At 39.1% G+C, this 19,957-nt stretch overlaps 1 protein-coding gene across 3 annotated transcripts in view; it reads left to right on the top strand.

The window, feature by feature from the left end:
- The window catches only part of sptlc3 (serine palmitoyltransferase, long chain base subunit 3), a 69,251-nt gene that overhangs the window by 23,387 nt on the left and 25,907 nt on the right, over positions 1-19,957 (top strand). For all 3 annotated transcript variants that reach the window (XM_041789719.1, XM_041789721.1, XM_041789720.1), the window contains exons 5-6: positions 1,063-1,187; positions 8,323-8,416. In XM_041789719.1, the coding sequence (XP_041645653.1) occupies positions 1,063-1,187; positions 8,323-8,416 (219 nt within the window). The remainder of the gene's footprint in view (positions 1-1,062; positions 1,188-8,322; positions 8,417-19,957) is intronic.

Genomic DNA, 19,957 nt, shown 5'->3' with positions numbered 1-19,957 from the left:
AATGGGCTGGGGAAAAACAGGATATTGAAGATTATGTCCTGAATAAATAAGAAAAGTTCTTGGTGTTTTGATTTGAAATAATCAGCTAAGAACAGGATCAACCATTGGCTTGATATTACATACACTATGTGTTCAACAGATATCAGATCTTGACTGTTTTTGCTTTTTAATCAAGCAGTTAACTGCTTTCAAAAGTAACTGAGTTGTCCTGGTTATAACGCTATAAAAAGTGAAAGGGGGGCAGTTACTAGGGCATATGAGGCTACTCTGAAGATATTCACATTTTACACAAGCCTTTAGCACTTAGGAAAATTGGCTATGTTGAACAAGAGCTGTGCACGTTTTTCTGTGTTTGGATCTTGAAAAGGTCTTTAAAAGATGTAGATATGCTGTAAAAAAACGTGCAGCAAACCTTTTTATAGTGAGTATAGAGATTTAACATTTATTAAAGTTGTATTTTACTGTCATTTTCTATACTGTATAAAATTTTCCAGATCCAACAGCAATAAAATACTGTGCATCTCCACTTTCAACACTTGCCTCTCAGCCTGTAGCTCCCAATTATAACAGTAATCCGTCTTTTTATCCGCTGACCCCAGAGGCACTCCTAAATCACCCCAGAGATGCCCAAAAAGCCCACTTTTATTCCTCGAAATAGAAAAACACCACATCAGGTGACAGATTACAATCTGATCAATTTTTCTAAATGAATTTTTGGTTCCCAGCTGTCACACAAGGTTATAAACAACTGCCTCAGTCCCAAAATGTGCTGCAGAACACTCACAGCCATTGCAGGACTTGACTCAATATTACCTGGGATGAAAAAGGGCAGTAAATTACAAATTTAGCACATCTTAAATCTTTATAAATCTTTTAAAATCCCCGGAGAGTGAGGATGTGCATGCCAGGCTTTTACACATTGATTTTTTATAAGGTAGTATTCATCTTTGTCAAAACTTGTGATTGGATAACAAAAACCAGAAAGCCAAGAGACTAAAGGGCTAACCTGATAAACCAGAAGGTACAAGGCTGAGTCATTTGTTTGTGATTTATGTCTTCCAGGCAACTTGGGCATTCACGAAGAGCTGGAGCAGCTTGTGGCTGAATTCCTGGGAGTGGAGTCTTCTATGATTTTTGGCATGGGTTTCGCCACTAACTCCATGAACATTCCTGCTCTTGTTGGCAAGGTTTGTGATCATACACACTACATAACGCACGCTGTTTGTCACACCTTAACCTTTGAATGCTATATGAGGTGATCAGGACTGAAAAAACTGACCCATATAAAATGGAGCCACACCTGTAAGTTAGGTCAGATGGACAGTGCGTCACTATTTACTGTTTTAACCCAATGCAATAACCCAATGAAGACGTTTGCCTAACTGGCACCCTCTGCTTTGTTATTGGCAGCATCTACCTGAAAGAAGCAAAGCAGGACAAAGCTGGGTGCATATATTACTTACTAGCAAATCAGTGTCTTTCCCGAAAATGTACAGATTTACAAATACATAACATAAATAAATACAGCTTTTACCCTGAAAAACTCACTTATTTCAACCTATTTTAGCAGAGGTGATTAGAAATCAACTTACGGTAGGGACAGCATTATGTAGACCAGCAATGACTCTCAAGCTGTACGGCTTAAGTCTACCAGAGCCATAGCAGAAGGCGCTAGTGTTACACCAGTCCCAGTGGAAACTCATGAAAACATACACTTTATGGGCAAAATTATTTGGCCACACCTGTCGATTGTTGAAATCAGGTGTTTCAATTGGACCCGTTGCCGCAGGTGTATGAAATTAAGAACCTAGCCATGCAGTCTCCAATTGCAAAAACATGTGATCCTAGATGGGTCGTTCTAAAGAGCTCAGTGACTTCAAGTGTGGAACTGTGATGGATGCCACCTTTACAATAAGATGGTTTGTGAAGTTTCATCCCTGCTGGATATGCCACAGTCAACTGTAAGTGATATTAATTGAAAGTGGAAGAGTTTAAGAACAACAGCAGCTTAGTCAAGAAGCGGAAGACCACATAAAATCACAGTGCCTTGTCAATGACTTCATGGTGCATAAAAGTCCCCAACACTCTGCTGATTTCATAGCCGAAGTGTTCAGAACTTCCACTGGCATTAATTTAAGACCAAAAAACTGTACAACTGAAGTTTCATGAAAGGGTTTCCATGGCCGAGCCGCTGCATGCAAACCTCACATCACCAAGTGAAATGCCAAGTGTCGTATTGAGTGATGTAAAGCACATCAACACTGGATTGTTGAGCAGTGGAAACATGTTCAGTGGAGTGACAAATCACACCTCTCTGTTTGGCTGTCAGATGGGCAAGTCTGGGTCTGGCAAAGTCTGGTGGAGGAGGGGCAATGATATGGAGCTGTTTTCAGGGTTTTGGCAAGACCCCTTATCTCCAGTGAAGGCCAATCTTAATGCTTCAGCATACCAAGACATTTTGGACAATGCTATGCTTCCAACTTTGTGGCAACAGTTTTGGGAAGGCCCTTTTCTCATCCAACATGACCGTGCCCCAGTGTGCAAAGTAAGGACTATTAAGACATGGTTTGATGAGTTCGGTGTGGAAGAACTTGACTGGCCCTCTTATTGAACCCTGACCTCAACCCCATAAAGCACCTTTGAGATGAACGGGAACAGAGATTGCTAGCAAGGCCTTCTGGTCCAACATCAGTGCTTGGCCTCATAAATGCTCTACTTGAGAAATGGGCACAAATTCCCTTAGAAAAACTCAAACATTTTGTGGAAAACCTTTCAAGAAGAGTGGAGGCTGTTAAAGCTGCAAAAGGGGGGCAAACTCCATACTAAAGCACACCTGTTGGTGTCATAGTTAGGTATACATATACCTTTGTCCATAGAGTGTCTAACATTTCCATTTTTTTACACAATCAAAATTGTAAATAAGTGCAAATTAAGGATAGTGATAGCAGCTGAAATCATTAGTGCTGCTACACCTAAACGTAAATGCCATATACTCCATGTCTGCAGCATTTTGTGTGCACCACAACTTTCCTCAGACTGACGGCTTGTGCCCTTTCCTACAGCAGAGCACAGCCCTGAGAAGCCCCGGGAGTTCGTAATATCATGAGAGAGCTATGAATACACACAGAAACAGTAGTGAAAGTAAGATGTAAACAGACGTAAACAAACTCTGCCTTTTTGAGGTTGATTAACTGTTCATTTTTATATTATTGCACAAGTGTTTTGCTTCTACCATATTTAAGAAATTAAAGGTTTATTTCTACAAAGGATGTGTGTTGGCAGATGAAATCATGTTGTTCTCCACCTTATTAAACGACTTCTCTTTATCCATGGTGTCATATTACCTCTATAGACCTCTGACCTACTGAAGACATTCTTGTGCCACCGGTTTTGATGTAATGTTGACAAGTGATGAGATTTAGTTTGTTGTGTTGTATTTTGAAGTCAACCTGATTTTTTTGTGCATTCTCCTTCTAGTTTGGGTCGATCAGCTCTGTATTTTGCTTTCTATTCTTACTTTTGGATTTATTTAGATTCACTGAGGCATAAAAACAATCTAAAGGAATCATGCAAAAGCAGCAGCTTATGACCGAGAAATTGTACCCACTTGGAAGATCATCAGAGCAGTTTCACCTCTGCCATTCTGTTTGAAAAAGTTGATCTAAGACACAGGTGTCAAACTCAAGGCCTGGGGGCCAAATCCAGCCCGTGGAACAGTTGTATCCAGCCCGCAAGATCATACAATCTTTCCATTATAACTGGCCCACCGGTATGAGGTCTGCAGAGTTCCTCCAGTAAACATTCAAACTTAACCTTGATGATTTAAGATATCCTTGTGAAATGACAAAAATCTGAAAAAGTAAAGAGTAAAAGAAGTCACATAAAAAGTCAGGAAGGTGGGAAAAGAAATTAATGTTGTCATTTCATATTCTCAATTTTGCATCACACAGTTCCGACTTAAAATTATGATTTTGACTTTTTTATGTTTTCACCTTTAAGAGTCACTGTTCAAAAATTCGAAGCCATATTTTTACCTTTTAAACTTGGGATTTTGACTTTCTGTCTCATTTATTTGCCTTTTTAAAACATTATTTTGCCTTTAAATTCCATGTTTTGACCTTTTGAACTACTAAGTTTGACTTTATCTCAGACTTTGAGAATTTAAACTTATCATTTTTATTTTATTTTTTTATATCTCAGAATGATTTATTATCAGTGTTATTTATATTTTTCACATTTTACTAATGGTGAAAATAAGGTTGACAGTTTATGTTTAAATGTTGACCTTGTTAGGCTCTTAGGTAAGGCCTAAATTCAGAATCCGCAATTGACTTTCACAATCCTGGCCTAAAGAGTCCGGCCCTCAAGACTTCTTATCAGAGCAAATCTGGCCCCTGATTCAATATGAGTTTGACACCCCTGATATAAGAAGCCCTGCCCCTTCTGTGTGTATTGATGACATTAATGAGCATTGAAGTGTTCAAAAAAATGAACTATATCTGACTGTGAGGATGGAATTATTTGTATTTCCAAGCGCTGTTAAACTGAGCAAGGAATTTTTAACAAAGCTTCCCAAACACCCTAGTTTTATTTTGGATGCTTCCATTATTTTAGTTTTGGACACAGAAATAAAGCTATTCCACAAAAAAAACCTAAAACAACCAATATCTAAATTAAATTCTCTATCAACCTGGTGTTTTTTTGTTGGTGGCCTTCAGTGAAAAAGTTCAGACACCGCTGCTTTAAAGACAGGCTAGTTTGGTTAATCAATAACTCTAAGCTTCCTGTGTGAGTGTGTCTGCTTTTCTTTTTTACATTTTAGCCATGTGACTGAGTGAAGATGACACATATAGACACAGTTTGAACACTGTAGAAAATAAGCTTCCTGCATTTGGGTGTCATTTTCACAGTGTAGCAGGAATTAATGTAATTAGCCAAGCTTTTGTTCCTTTCTTGCATATGGCCTAAATTAATGAGTTACAGTCAACTAAACTCAGCTGTGAACAATTCCCCATCGACCCCCATTAATTAAAATCATAATTAAACATAACAGTAGCCGGGAGGACGAGGCTCTGGGCATGACTGCTCTCAGACACATTGACAAGACAGGGCAGGTTTTTGTTAAGAGCACCACTCACGGGGATGATTACCCAAACTCAGGCCTGTCTCACACAGACAGCCACGGGTGACCAGGGGCAGCACACAGCATGAATATCTGTGATCTGAGCGGACAGGAGGGTGGGGAGGCTGACTGTTTAAGTGATGAGAGCGGGGTCGTTTATGCAGACCAAGAGGTTCAGCGGCCCTCGAAGCTGCAGCCCCCACAGTGACCCTGCAGGGGCCGGGGGTCAAACCACACTGCCAACCCTATCCTACAGGGACAGGCTGTGCAGGGACAAGACTCTCTGTGCAGACAGAGCTACATCAGAGTGACAGCTGCTGGTCGACCAGGGAGCGGGCCAGCTGGACCCGAGGCCAGACCCAAAGTATCTGTCACTGAGACCGTGTCAACAAAACCCTCTGCACCAGTTCATTCAGACTAATGCAGTCAAGTGCTCAGAGCCTCTGTGAATATGCTAATGTTTCTGAGAGAATTTCATGGAATGGCTGAATTAATTTGCATGCTGATTTACATGGAGGCACCACACTTTTTTTATATGATCATGATGGTGTGAGAAAAGTTAAGAATTTCAAACATAACAGTATTGATATACAATGTAGACATCCATAGTCTACTCATCCTTCAATCATTCTCACAAGAGTAAGAAAGGTATGAATAGGGGAAGATTATATGAGTGGACCTCAGAAGTACTTTTCTACTACAGTGAAGAAATAAATCTAAAATATATTTTCGTTATGGAGTGAAATAACTTTTTCTCTTTCTCTGTTTGAAAATCTTTGAAAACCTTATTGATTTGTGCATGCATTACTTACAGATAATGCTGCGAGGGTTTTTGTATAATGAGCTGAAGTTTCAGCATACACCTTTGCAATGACTAAGTTTGGCTTTCTTTTTTTCCTTCAGTTCAGTTTATTCTTCATTTCTATTAAACTACTCTGTATTTCCAAAAGTATTCGCTCACCTGCCTTGACTCGCATATGAAAAGTGACATCCCATTCTTAATCCATAGGGTTTAATATGACATCAGTCCACCCTTTGCAGCTATAACAGCTTCAACTCTTCTGGGAAGGCTTTCCACAAGGTTTAGGAGTGTGTTTATGGGAATTTTTGACCATTCTTCCAGAAGCGCATTTGTGAGGTCACACAGCCCCCAGCATCAGGACCAGCCTACCTGGTCCCGGGCACCCAGTATGTGGTAAGCTGGATCAGGCCTAGGAAAGTGTGCCAGGTGCCTTTAAAAACACACCTGCTGTTCCTGTATCAGAAGGCTGATCTGTCCCATCACAGCTCTTCCTGACAATGTCAACATTAGATACTTGCCAACAATACCCTAAGATGTGCTGAAGTGAAGTTGTCACAAAGGAGTCCAGTCCATGCCTCTGGCCATCAGTCAACATCCAGGCATCACAAAAGTATAGTAAGACCGGAAGCTCCAAGGGTTGAAAGACTCAGACTTCTGTGCTCAGATACTGGGAACGCCACACTGTCTTGCTCAGCAAGTCCAAGACTGTAGTTGATCTCAGCCTCCCAATCAGCAGATCAATGGATTACACTGCCAGAGTAGGTGGACTGCTCTACAACTTCCATGCTCTCACCATTCACTGACACAGATTGAATGGCAGCATCCAAGGTGTCACCAAATGCCTGGATCTTTGTTTTGGTCCAGGAGATGTGCATTCTCAATGTTTACGCATCCTGACTCAGCAAGTCAAGAACCTTCACAAGGACATCTACAGTCTCTGCAAGGATCACAGCATCATCAGCAAAGTCCGGATCAGTGATTTTGACATTGCCAAATGATACTCCACAGTTCACTGCCCCCCATTATCCAGTCCATACAGGTACTGAAGAGCATAGGGGCTAAGACACACTCCTGCCTCACCCCAGAATCACCTTGGAAGAAGTCACCACACTTCACAGCACCCTCTGCACCAGAATATAGGGCAGACATCAGCTGGATGAGCACACATGGGATCCTACTGAGCTCAAGAATCCTTCAGAGGGAATCCCTCGTCAAACTCCTTCTGGAAGTCAACATAGGCTGCGAGCAACCCTCTAGTGAGTTCCCAGAAGTACCAAGACGTGGTCTACCATAGACCTCATAGGTGTAAAACACATCTTATCCAGGAAAACTGTTGAGATAATCTAGAAACACTTAAAACACTTTGCATTCCAATTAATGAAACTTTCTTAATTTTTTTTGTCTTTGGAATATGTGTTTATTAAAAGTGTAACAAGAATGGAAACAAGTTCAATACAGTAACGGTCTTTTTATTAAACATCTGAGGGAGTATCAACAGCAGTCAATACTGAATTTAATATAAGGCAGCTCTTTTTAAAACTGTATTCCTCCAGGGATTTATAAATTTTTTCTGACTCTAATTCTGATTCTGAAAATGTTTAAGACTATATAATAAAGAAAAAAAGAAAAAAAAACACATTAATCCATATAAATAATAGCTTTTAAAGATCCATTATGTCAGTCATTTCTTGCAAAACAGCACATCATGAATGGATAAATAGTCTGTGTTCCACTTTTGCAAGATTGAAGTTTTTATGCAATTGCTGTTCCTTGCAAAACAGACTTTTGTCATACTCATCAAAGAAGAATCGTATGCTTCTTTGTTTTTCCAAGGATGGTTATGATGATTAGGCCTCCCAACACTTTCCAAATACCTCAAATGTTCAGTGGGATGCATGATGCTTTTCTGTCATGCATGCACTTCGATGCATGATCATAAGGAATAATAATAATAATTCTTTTGTACACTGTTTTTAATTATACATTTTAACTCCTAAATCTATCCATCCATCCATCTTCTTCCGCTTAATGCGAGGTTGGGTCGTGAGGGCAGCAGCCTAAGCAGGGAAGCCCAGACTTCCCTCTCCCCGGTCACTTTGTCCAGCTCTTCCCAGGGAATCCCAAGGCGTTCCCTGGCCACCCGAGAGACATAGTCATTCCAGCGTGTCCTGGGTCTTCCCCGGGGCCTCCTCCTCCTTCAAATCATTATTCATAATTGCAGTTTAACCCAGGAAGCATCATTGTAGTTTGGTTGTATCGTCATGTTTGATGTCAGTCTGCATGGTGACTATAAAGTATCTTATTTGTGCTTGTACTCACATTTCGTCACTGTGCCCTTATTGATTACAAATAGATTATTTTGGGCCTTTTAATGATTTTTCCCTCTCCTTATTTGCAGGGTTGTTTGATTTTGAGTGATGAGCTCAACCACACGTCTCTCATCTTGGGGGCCAGGCTGTCAGGAGCGACTATCCGTGTGTTCAAACACAACAGTAAGTCCAGTACCATGTTTGTTCTGCCTCGCAGCCACACGTTGTTATTTCAGTTATAGGCAATGTTGTCAGAAATCCAACATCTTTGGTGCTTAACATTCATTGCTCTCGCCCGTCAAACATTGTTGATATGATGTGTTTTTGCAGAGATTGTCTGCTGTTGTAGTTTGAATTTGTTTGTTCAGCATCCTCTCCTCACATCATGCATTTTTCCTCCCATATATTCCAAACTGTTGCTGCTGTGAGAAACACATTACTTTGTGCGCGGTGCAGGATTTGCCTCTGGGAAGACCTACTTAAAATTCTGTGTTTACAGCAGCAAATGTAAAAAGCTTTAATGAAACGGGTTCAGTTTACAGTCACGACTGTGTTTTAGCCATCAGCAGCCGTGCAGCAAAAAAGGAGACAATTTAAATGAAAATGTCCTTTTACTTAAACTATCTGTTCACTATTAAATTGTCAAATTACATATTGTGAAAAAATGATAAGGGAGAGTATTAAGCACGGATGATACAACATTCATCATGCTTGCATTGCACAGCTCTTTAAGGAGACAGGAAGAACAAGACGGTGCTTTGGCAGCAAATGTGTCCTGACAGGTACAAGCAGAGTCAGTTATGGGTCTTCCAAGCAGCACGTCCCACGAGCCCGTCTAAAGGCACAGCCCTCAGGCACCCGAGCAGCTGACCCCTCCTTACCTCTATAACTCCTGAAACAGAAGCTCAAACACCCTGTCATTAGTGCAAGGTCATTTTTTTACATACCAAGGTTTTTTTAATCTTTATTTAACCTTTATTTTAAAAGGAGTTCTCCTTCACTGCAAAACTTAAATCTTTGCATGAATTTGTCCAGTTTCATGCCAGAAATATCTAATTGAGCAACATTTAGCAACCACTCCTTAGAGGAACTTTGTTCTTAAAATCCACTTGCACAACTTTGAGAAGACTGTGACATTCACCAAAGTTCTATTGTCTTGGATTCTTGCGAGAACTTTCTTACAGCGTGTCCAAACTGCATGTGAAAAAATCGGCTTGATTAGTCTGATTCCTATTGGAGTATTCTCACGGCATGCAAATGATGTAGCAACACAAAGCAGCAGTATGTACTGCAACATTTTTTACCTTGTTGCCCCATTTCTATTATCCTCCCTGTCTTTGCACTGGTATGGATGAGGAACACGGAAAGAGGGAGAAGACAAGGCACCAGGAGCGTTGGACAGGAAGGTTTTCTTGATTTTCTGTCACTTCCCTTACTCAATTTGGTTTGTTAGCTTATTAGTGTTTGTATGTTTTAAGTTGAGAAACACACCTACAGCCTATTCAGAGTCACCATTTAACCTAACAAGCATGTTTTTGGTGGTGGGAGGAAGCCAGATTACCCACGCATGCACAGGGAGAACACGCAAACTGTGCACAGAAAGGCCACTATAAAATGTTTAATTATGAATACGTCTATAGCAATTTAGTAAGAATTTATCATGAAACACTTATTGAACACAATGAAAACCTACCCTCAAATCAGAGTATTTAGAATTGTTTAAGTAATTTTCCATTATTTACCATTGTCAGCCGTCCAAATAAATAAAGGTTTCCATCGAATCAGATTCATAAAAAAAAAAAAACAAAGGGCCATTGTCTATTTTTATTTTTCCCCTCAGATTTCACAGTCTTAACTATAAGTCTGGTTTAAGTTATTTCCTGACTAAGTTGTGATGTGCAGCATTTCTGATGATAGTATTGTCTGAAAGAATTATATAATAACATATTTGTTTTTGTAGTTCATCTTTAGTATCCATTACTAATTATACCAAATTTCATGGCATCAAATCGGCCTGTTTCAGTTCATTTGAGCAACACTTTCTCCATTTTAGAACTTCTTCAGTATTTTCAAACTAGGTGTCCAGTGTGTAATTGTGTGTGTGTGTGTGTGTGTGTGTGTGTGTGTGTGTCGTTTGAATGTTTTAATTTGGGTTCCCTTCTGAAATCTCGTTAATTCTCTTTTTGAGCCTTTGCATGTTGTGGTCATGCACACAGACCTGCAGTTTCATGTTTTTATATGGGCATAAAAGGGGTGTTTCTCTATATTAAGAAGCACACGCTTCCAGATAACACTTAAGGCTGAACGGTTTGCAAAAACAATCTAACAGCCATTTTTATCCCCAGTATTGCAATTGCAATGTAATATGCAATTATTCTTAGGTTCCTCAGCTCATGTTATTTTCAACAAATTCAAGCAAAAAATCATTCCATATTATAGCCTACATTCAGCCAGGAAACTCATGATACATTTAAGCATTTTATTGCAAAATGGATCTACTACAGTTTTACTTGGCAGAGAAGGTTCTGCTCAAAAGATGCTCCCTGGGTTAGTCACGCAGCTGCTTTGACAACGCAGGAGCACATGGCTAGAAATCCCTAGATAGACACACATATTTATAACAATATGTATTGAAAACAATGAAATTATTCAGAAGCAATAATCCATAGAAGCATAAATCTGAACATGAGGATGCAACATGCTTTATGCTATAAAGGAGGAGGCTGGGGTGGAGGAGGTGAAGCTGGCTATTAGCTGATCGCAACTTAGGGTATGACTTTTGTGAACTAACACTAAGCTTCATCAGTTTTAGATAGCATGAACTCATTATTTTTGCTCATATATTGCAAATTTGATGTCATTTGCTTTATTGAAGGGCATTATCATTTTTATGTCCCTCATTTTGATTAAGGAAAACATACATAAAATATGAAAAGGAGGATTTTTGTGAACGATTATAAAACATTGGACACTTGAATGTTTGCAAAATGTGTATAAATTCTCTCCCGCTGTAAAAATGTGATTTATTAAACTGGTATTTTGACACATTTCAAGTTAAAGAAATATTGCAACTTGTGCAATTTGGAAATTGCAGCAGACCATCTAATTTGCGATTAATTGCCCAGCCCTACTAACAAGGACATGCAGTCATTGAATTAAGCACACAGGTGTGAACATTATCCCTGTTATGGATCACAATATGAATCTGAAGGTTCTACTGTAGATCCAGAAGTTCTTTAATTCATACAAAAATAAGAAGATATTGGTGAAGAATGCTCCATAATCTTATTTTAGCCACATTAGCATCACAAGTTAACATTCTATCGATGAGGCCTAATTTGCTTCTAATTGGTCAGGAAACCTGCCTTGAGTCAAATTTCACTTAACTGTCTTTAAACTTAATGCATTTTTTAATTATGTTAGAACACCTCATTTCAAGACACTTTTATGAATTCTAGTTGCCTCATTTTCAGAGTTTTTATCACTATTACTATCCTGAAACTCAATTTTTTGCTTCCTTTACTTTAGAATATGATGTTTCTTTGACTTGTCTGGGAAATGTGGGCTAGAATAAGTGTAATACAATTTTTTTGACAATTAGACAAACAATCTTGGAGTTCTTGCAGGGTTGTGCTTTTAAAATCTTGTTTTTGGAGGGAGTCCTAGATGAGGCGGCTGCAAATAATGTTTACATAAAAGAACAAACAGACTTATGCAAATAGAAATGACATCAAACAATAATTAGCATGTTACGCAGGCAAGACCTTCAATTTTTAAAGTATCAACCTAAATATTGTTTTATAATCTTATGAAATAATCCTACTTTCAGCACAGGCAAAGAATAGGGAACAATTTATTAAAAGCTTACAGTAACAAGAGTTTTAATATGAATGACGTCATACAAAACAGCTGATAAGTAAAGAATTATGAATGATATGTTCAGGATGTCCAAAATGTTGCAGTCAAGCTGCAGCAGTAAATATTTGTGTCCGCTGTTTGAAATATGTGTCTGTAGTATGACAGACAGAGACTGAGTTTCATGCCAGCAGAAGAACAGGTTAGTCCAGTCCGTCATTGACGGGCTTGTTTGTTGAAATACTTCAAATAACTGCAGATAAAGGATACTCCTTTTGAAGGCCAGGATTCTTTCAGACACTTAAATGTATTCATTTCAAACAGCTTTGGCTTTGTTGGTTGCGTTTGTACATCCTCAGGGTCAATGCAAAGATAATAACTTGTCACATATCAATAACATGTTTAGATGTCCTCATCAAGTCAGAGTCGTTCAGGGTCTCTAGCTGGCTAGATAACGGGAGAACTGGCACTGATGTCTTTTCTTTCTGAGATTCATAGGGAAATATGATGGAGTTATATTAATAGATGCAATGGGTTTATTAAAGCTTGAATAGCAGCTTTTAGCAGTTAAATTGCACCATCATTGTTTTGATTATGTGAGACTTTTAAGACAATTTTTTTCAGTCTGCAGCGAATGAGAAAAATTAAATATGCATGCTGACATAACCATGTTAAGCACGATAGATAAACTATTATCAAAGAATCCATAGCTATTTGCAGAATGTTCCTTTGTAAATCAAAATAAACCCAAAAAGTTCAGTTCATCTTCAGAAGAGATAGGATATGAGTGTGCAACCCAAGGCACACTTTAGGATTTATTTAGAATAAAAATGTCTTTATTTTACATGGCAACAGATACTCAAACAGGAGCATCTGTATGCTACACTACAAAACCCCAGCAGTGCTTCTCTTTTGCCTATAAATCCAAAAAGCTTTCCCTTAAACTGGCACAAATTACACTGATGTAGGTAGTCTGATTTTAACTAACTGCATCAGAATGGTGTGGAAGCATGAGCATTGTATACCTTCTGCAGACTGGTGACAACTACATCACTCACTACAGTGGACACTGCAGATACCCCTGTTGTCATTAGGCTACTATGCATTTTTAGTCGCTTATCAAGCTTATTTCTGAGCCATAAAGGTAAGGGACAGTATCCAAACTAATTTAGTCTATTTAACTTAAATGTCAGTGACTCTGTTAAATGAGCTGAGTCACCTCGAGGGCGTTCATGAATTGAGAAACTTGCAAAACACTGACTGAAAGAGGCATTTCTCTGTACACAGGCAGTGATCTTAAAGTACACAAAAGCTTTGATGTCCATGAGAATACCTCTTTGTTAAGTGTTTCATTAAAATGTCAAAATATGCTCAACAGGCTAAAAAGAGGCATTCACAACCACTCTTTCTATTTTCAACATCTCGTTCAGTTTAAAGTCACCACTTGTGTAACCATAACACCAACATTTGGTAGCATTGGCAGTAGCCCTTTTGGTGCTTGTGGACTGAAGTGCAGGTACCTGATGCTAATGTTTTAAAGAAGGGGTCAACCGATTATCAGCCTGTCAGATTATTCATGCAGATATTTGGCTGATTATCCTATCAGCATTTTATTTCTTCCCTCTGACTTTATTTTTGCTCTCCACAGTCTGACCAAATGCCCTGCATATAACACAAACTGATTAGCTAGATTAGCGGTTCTCAAATGCTGTGGCATGGCTCTCTGGTGTGCCTTGAGCTAAGGCCTGGTGTCCCGTAGGAATTTGTATAACCACACATAGTAACTAAAACTATGCCAAAGCTTTAGTTCAGTCAGAACCATGTTGTCAAGAAACACACATTATTTCAGTACATCAAGCAGGAACAACACATGCCCCTGTGTTTCCTGTCAGAAGCAGAATAAAGGAGGAGCTGGGGTGGAAGAGGGTTGTAAAAAGTGACTTGCAGAGGGAGCACCAAAGCATAGCCAGGCTAGAGCAGTCAACTGATAAGGCCTTGCATGAGGTCAGCTGATTTCAATTTTGTTAGCACTTGACTCAGTGACCTAACCTAGCTAATGCTATGTGCTTGATCTGCTATAACGTGTTTTCTAGAGGCTATTCTGTATAGAGAGGGATATGGTGTGCCTTGAGATTTTAGGTATGCCTTGGGCAAATAAAGCTTGAAAACCACAAAGCTAGATGTCACATGAGCACTAGCCAATCAACACTTAAGCCTGGGTGCCACTGACACAGTGGTGGATGGAATCACTCCCTGCTGCTACTGTGTTGCTCTGCGCTGTTTCTCATACTGATCAAGCAATGGCTAAGTGGTTTAGTTAGTTAGTTAGTGCCAGACTGTTATGATTTTTACCTCTGCCAGGGAGGTAAAAATATGTGATCGGGTGGGGTTTTTTTTGTTTGTTTGTGTGTTTGTTTGTTTGAAACATAATTCAAAAAGTTGTTGACGGATTTTGATTAAATTTTCAGGAAATGTCATAAATGGCATAAGGAAGAACTGATTAGATTTTGGGAGTGATCTGGATCACTGTCTGGGTCCAGTAATTTTTGAAAGGATTCTGTACTATTGGGAGATAGGGCTAATGGCGGAGGTCTGCACTATTACCACTTCACATATGGAGATGGCGGACATGAGTAACTTCAATCCCAACAGCAGTTTTTGGGTGTGTTTCTATTCAAAGTTTTGGAGTTTATAGAGTTTGAAAGACGCACGTCCAGTCGAGGAGACGAGTCGGAGTGTAACAGAGAGAAAGACAGCGAATTGTAGCGAGAATACTCACAATGCTGGGAGGAACAGAGGAATATTCACCCTCTGCCATGACTTCCAGTCGTCCGGTGAGACCATGTGTGCATCTGCTGGCACCTGTAGGGAAGCCAATGCTTTGCCTCACCGTGTTTCCACCCCACCAGGGAGGGAGTAATTGGCAAATGCCGTGGTGGGGGGCACATGGGGACAGATCCAGGAATTTTTTTAAAGGATTCTTTAGTATTGGGAGATAGGGCTAATGGCGGAGGTCTGCGCTCTCCAAGTGCTTTTCTAGTTTTTTCTGCAATTGCTCATATTTCAGCAACTATGAAATTTCAGGTTGTGGTGCAGCCCCAGGCTGTGGTTTATCTTAAATCAGTGTTTAACTGTAATGCAATCCTTTCCTCATTCTTGTTATCCTTTCATTCTCTTTCACTCTCTGGTTTCCTCCATACAGCTGATGGTGGATCACCAGCTCTCTGTTGAGCTGGAGGAAATGATTTTATCAGACTTTCAGGAACCTGTTCTTGTGCTGAGGCAGCAGTATTGATCATCAATGATAGATATGAGCTATCATTTTTTACCTTTTTAGGTCCACAGAAGCCTCTACCAAAGTAACAACTCCCCAAATATACAAACATGAACCCACATATATTACATTATTTTAAATCAAAGGCAAAGTGATTTTCTAACCTCACACACCAGTTACACTGTTTTATAGATATATTGCATGGGATATATTTCACACTATAAGCTCTTCTATGCAGAGATGTTTTCGCTCTTAACCTGGCCAGCCTCAACACAGATTTTATCCACATCACGCTCCACTGTTTATGCACTATGGCAGAGTTTGCCTGTCAAGATGATGTTACTTCTAGAGCTGGACATGCACACATGCATACTCCTTATTCTGTCGCTCTGATTGGTCCATCATGAATGTGACAGGCAGAACGTTGACCAATCGCCTTCTTAGTTTTTTTCTGGAAGAGTTCTGCCCTTCCCAAACATTCTCTATGGCAGTGGTTCTCAACCTTTTTTTCTCGTGACCCCCAAAATAAAGGTGCTAGAGACCAGGAACCCCCACTGTACCTGAAGGTGGTTGAACAGCCACGCACAATTCAGAATAGTCATGTGCAGACAAGACTATCCATAAAGGGGGGTAAATGGAAGAGCTTTCTGGCGCCCAGCCAAACTGGGGGACCATGGAGGTCAGCAAAACCATGGACCTGAATAATACCACTCTTATCAAAAAACAAATATCTTTATTTATTCATGTGTGTAGTGAAAAGCCTTCCTAAAAATAGAAATCCTTTTTGTCAAAAACACATTGAAAATGGTTTAAGAATAGCTAAAATTGGTAGCTAATGGCAAAAAATGTGGAAAAGGTGGTAAAGTTGGATTTTAAAAGTAGCGGAAATGGGTTAGAAGTGGCAAAACTTAGATAAAACTGGCAATACTGGGTTAAAGTGGCAAAAATTGGCATAAATAGTGGTAAAAGGGAGTTAAAATGTGGCTGAAATGGCTATAGATTGGCAAAAATAGGTAAATATTTGGTGAAATGGGATGGAAAATTGATAAAAACTTAGGGTTAACTGAAAAAAAACAGGTAGAAATTGATTAAACCACCAAAATTGGGCATACCAATTTTAATACAGATATGATACTGAAACATTAAATGATTTTTCATTAAAAAAAAAAAAGAGCTAAAATGATTAAACATTTGAAAATAATTCAACATGTCTGTGAAGGTTCTCAGTCATCTAGGTCATGGTAATTCTACATTCATCTGAAAGACAACTGAAAATGTTGCAGTCTGGACCCAAGATAGCGCAAAATAAGACTGAACAAAGAGACAGAGCAAAACAAACACATTAAAAAAGGACGACATAACAACAGTCCTGGGAGAGCAGGCATGCATATGTTTTGTTTTACCTCGCCTGTTTTCTCGTCTTGTTGATCTTGCTGCTGTTTTCTCTGGGTAATGCCTTATTTTTTTCAACATCTCTAGAAAACAAACAAAATTTCCATGTTACAATGGAAACAGAGTACAGTGAAATGTACGCATGCATGTCCTTAAGCTGTTTAGATGTGTTTGTTTTGTCCTAACTCACATGTTTTGTTCCAGCTAAGGTCCAAACTGCATCACTTTTTATTAAATAAATATGAGTAGTTGAAATTTTAGAAATCTATTTCTCGTTAGTGGAGAGTCCACTGCTCTAAACGATGAAAGGCCCTTTTTTGGGGACGTCCCTGTTATGTGGCTCAGAGGTCTGGATCAGAGGAATGAAGATACTGCATGGAGTTTTTCTCCCAGTTTCTAACTCTGAGCCCTTCCACCAGTAAAAAAGAAACTGGTCGAAGGATTCAGCCTGAGTTTTGAAGGGTTTAATTGCTGCTCTGTAAGTGGTGAGACTTCAGTCATTCCTCTTATTCTGCTCCTACAGCTATTCAACACTGCCATCTGCTGGTGTCTGTACAACATGATTCTTGTTATAAAATCTAAACGCCTCAGGGAAATAAATTCACTGAAGCCAAGAGTTCAATATTAATTCTAAGCAGCCATGCAGCCTGCAGAGTGGAGACCTTTAGACAAGCCCGTGTTTAGGTCTTTTAGTGAGACGATCCCCTCTCAGACAGACAGTTCAGGTGTTCATTAGCATCAGACTGCAGAGGTTTTTCTTGTTTGTTGTTTGTAGAAGGTGTTTCTGCTTTGTGTATCTTCTGAACTGCCATGCCCTGTGGAAATGATTACTCTGTTTACTCTTGTTTGCTCATAGTCGGCACTCTTAGAAAGCTGCATTTTAGGTTTGGCTTGTCTTTATATTCTGTGCGGGTGTAAAAGAAAAGGTTACAGAAGTACTTAAAGGTGGTACAGACACAGATTTTTAGTCGCTCTTAAAACTGATATTTTGAGTCAATATGCATCAATGAGACATTAGTGACTTCCAATTATTTTAACGTTAGAGTTGCATGATGTGGTAGAAGTTAAACCAGTCATGCAAAAACATACGTACAACATACAAGACATGTATCATTATTAGTAAAGTAGGAAGAGGGAAAGTAAGCATTTTGCCAATTGGACAGGAGGGAAAAAGGGGCCATTGAAGAGAAGCTATCTGCCAAGATAAGCTGTACTTAAAAAGACAATAATTTAGCAGAACAGCTGCTAAGAAGGAAGAATGCTTGATGATAAATGTATGTATCTAGATGTTCTGCAATCAAATAACAGAAGTGGCTGAAAACTGAGTAAATAACTGCAAAATGGAAAATTTATCACGCCCTCTATCAACACTTTATATGCAAGGTGTAAACAGCAGGAAAATTGGAAGTGATGCACCATGTCGGTGTCTATGAGCCTTCAGGGTGTGAATGGGGCATTACGTGGGACTGTAGAGAGTGAAAACCAAGCCAGAGAAGGTCACAGATCACACTGAAGCCACAGTTGCACACTTTTAAAGAAGTGGTGTAATGGTGTACAGAGGTCACGGTTCAGTTTGTTCCATTTTTTAGGTCATGGTTCAGTTTTAAGGGGACAGAAATCAACATAAAGTCTTGGATTCATAATTATAGGTTTCCCTTATTTATTACTTTAAACTGACAGTAGTGCATTTTACAGTTTGTTCCATCTGGAGTTATCTACAATTACCTATGATATTTGGTACAGCCAGTGGTGGATTAAAAATTAGACAAAACTTTAGAAATGATAAGCCAAGCTCCCGCATTAAAATGTAAATCATAGATATGTGTGTTTCAGGGTTGGGCTCTTCTTTAAGGTTTATACAGTGTGCACTACAGTGTCACAGAGTTGTCAGTAAACAGTCAGTGCAGTGGTAACTGCAAAACCAAACCTGTGCACATTAATAAAGGACCCCAGACTAGGTTATGTAAACACAGGATGGGATGTTGTAATGGAGCCTGAACAGAGCACTTAATGATGCCAGTAGTTTCTATTTATTCTTATCCATGTTTTGTCTTTAAAATGTATTGGCATCAGTAATGTTTTCTGCCCTCTCTGCTTTCACATCATGAGGTTTTTTTAAAAACAGAGCAGAGAAGTTGAAGAAGCCGGTTGGGTCTCATTGCTCTGCTGCTCTTTCAACAAAATTTTAACTTCACTTTTCCTGTGTTGTGTTGTGCTGGCTTCCTCTTCCTCAGTTGATGTAGGAAACACACTGTAAAAAAAATCCAACTTGATTTATATTGAGTGAACAAATTATGATTTATTGGGTATACTATTGATAACTGGATCCTAACTAAGTCAGGCCCCTTAACTCAAAAAAGCTGTGAATTTTGTTATTTAACTATTCTACATTGGGCCCCCATATTCATTTTTACAGTGCAGTAATGAGCATTACTGCCACCTTGCAATACTTCATCCCCTAAAACATGACCTCCAACCCAGCTGATACAAATACTTTTACTTTTTTGGTGATCAATCTTAAAGACTTTTAGTAAAATAGTGTAAATAAAGTTAATTAGCCAAATGATGAGTATCTGCTCAGATATCAGTCAGGCCACTAATCATTACATACCTAGTACTCATAGTTTTAGCTCAAGTAGAAATGCAGAGATGTAATGGCTTAAAGTAGAAGCTGTAATTTTTGTTCCTGCAGGAAAAGTTGTGCAGTCACAGCTCTGCACTGCAAAAACTCTAATCTAAACATAAAGCCCCACCTTCTCTCGGTCACTTACGGAAATCACTTCATGATAATTCCCCATGCTCAATTTTCTCTCCAAGTTTTACAGCATCTTCATCATGTTTGTCACCCATTAGTGATATGTAGCAGTGGGAAACAGCCAGAAAACATCTTATCTAGGTGTTTTGCTCCAGCAGTGACATTAAATTTGGTGCTGGAAAGGCAGAGCACATTTAATACAATTTTCTGTAACTCCCATCAGTGGCATAAGAGCTAAGGTAGAAAGCCTGCTTGACCCATCTGAAATTAAAAATCCCATAGACACCTCTTCATTGTTAAATTTCCTGTTGATGTCTTGCTTATTATTTTACATTGCTTTTTGCATAAACTTTATGTGTAATATGCACATTAGTTTCGTCTTTTCTACCTATTATGGCCCATCCTTTTGGGTTAAAAACATTATCAAGGATTAAAGCTGGTCTAAAAG

Source organism: Cheilinus undulatus, linkage group 6 (genome assembly GCF_018320785.1).
Source record: "Cheilinus undulatus linkage group 6, ASM1832078v1, whole genome shotgun sequence".
NCBI lineage: Eukaryota > Metazoa > Chordata > Actinopteri > Labriformes > Labridae > Cheilinus > Cheilinus undulatus.
The sequence above is the reverse complement of the archived record's forward strand: the minus strand, read 5'-3'. Positions and strand labels throughout refer to the sequence as shown.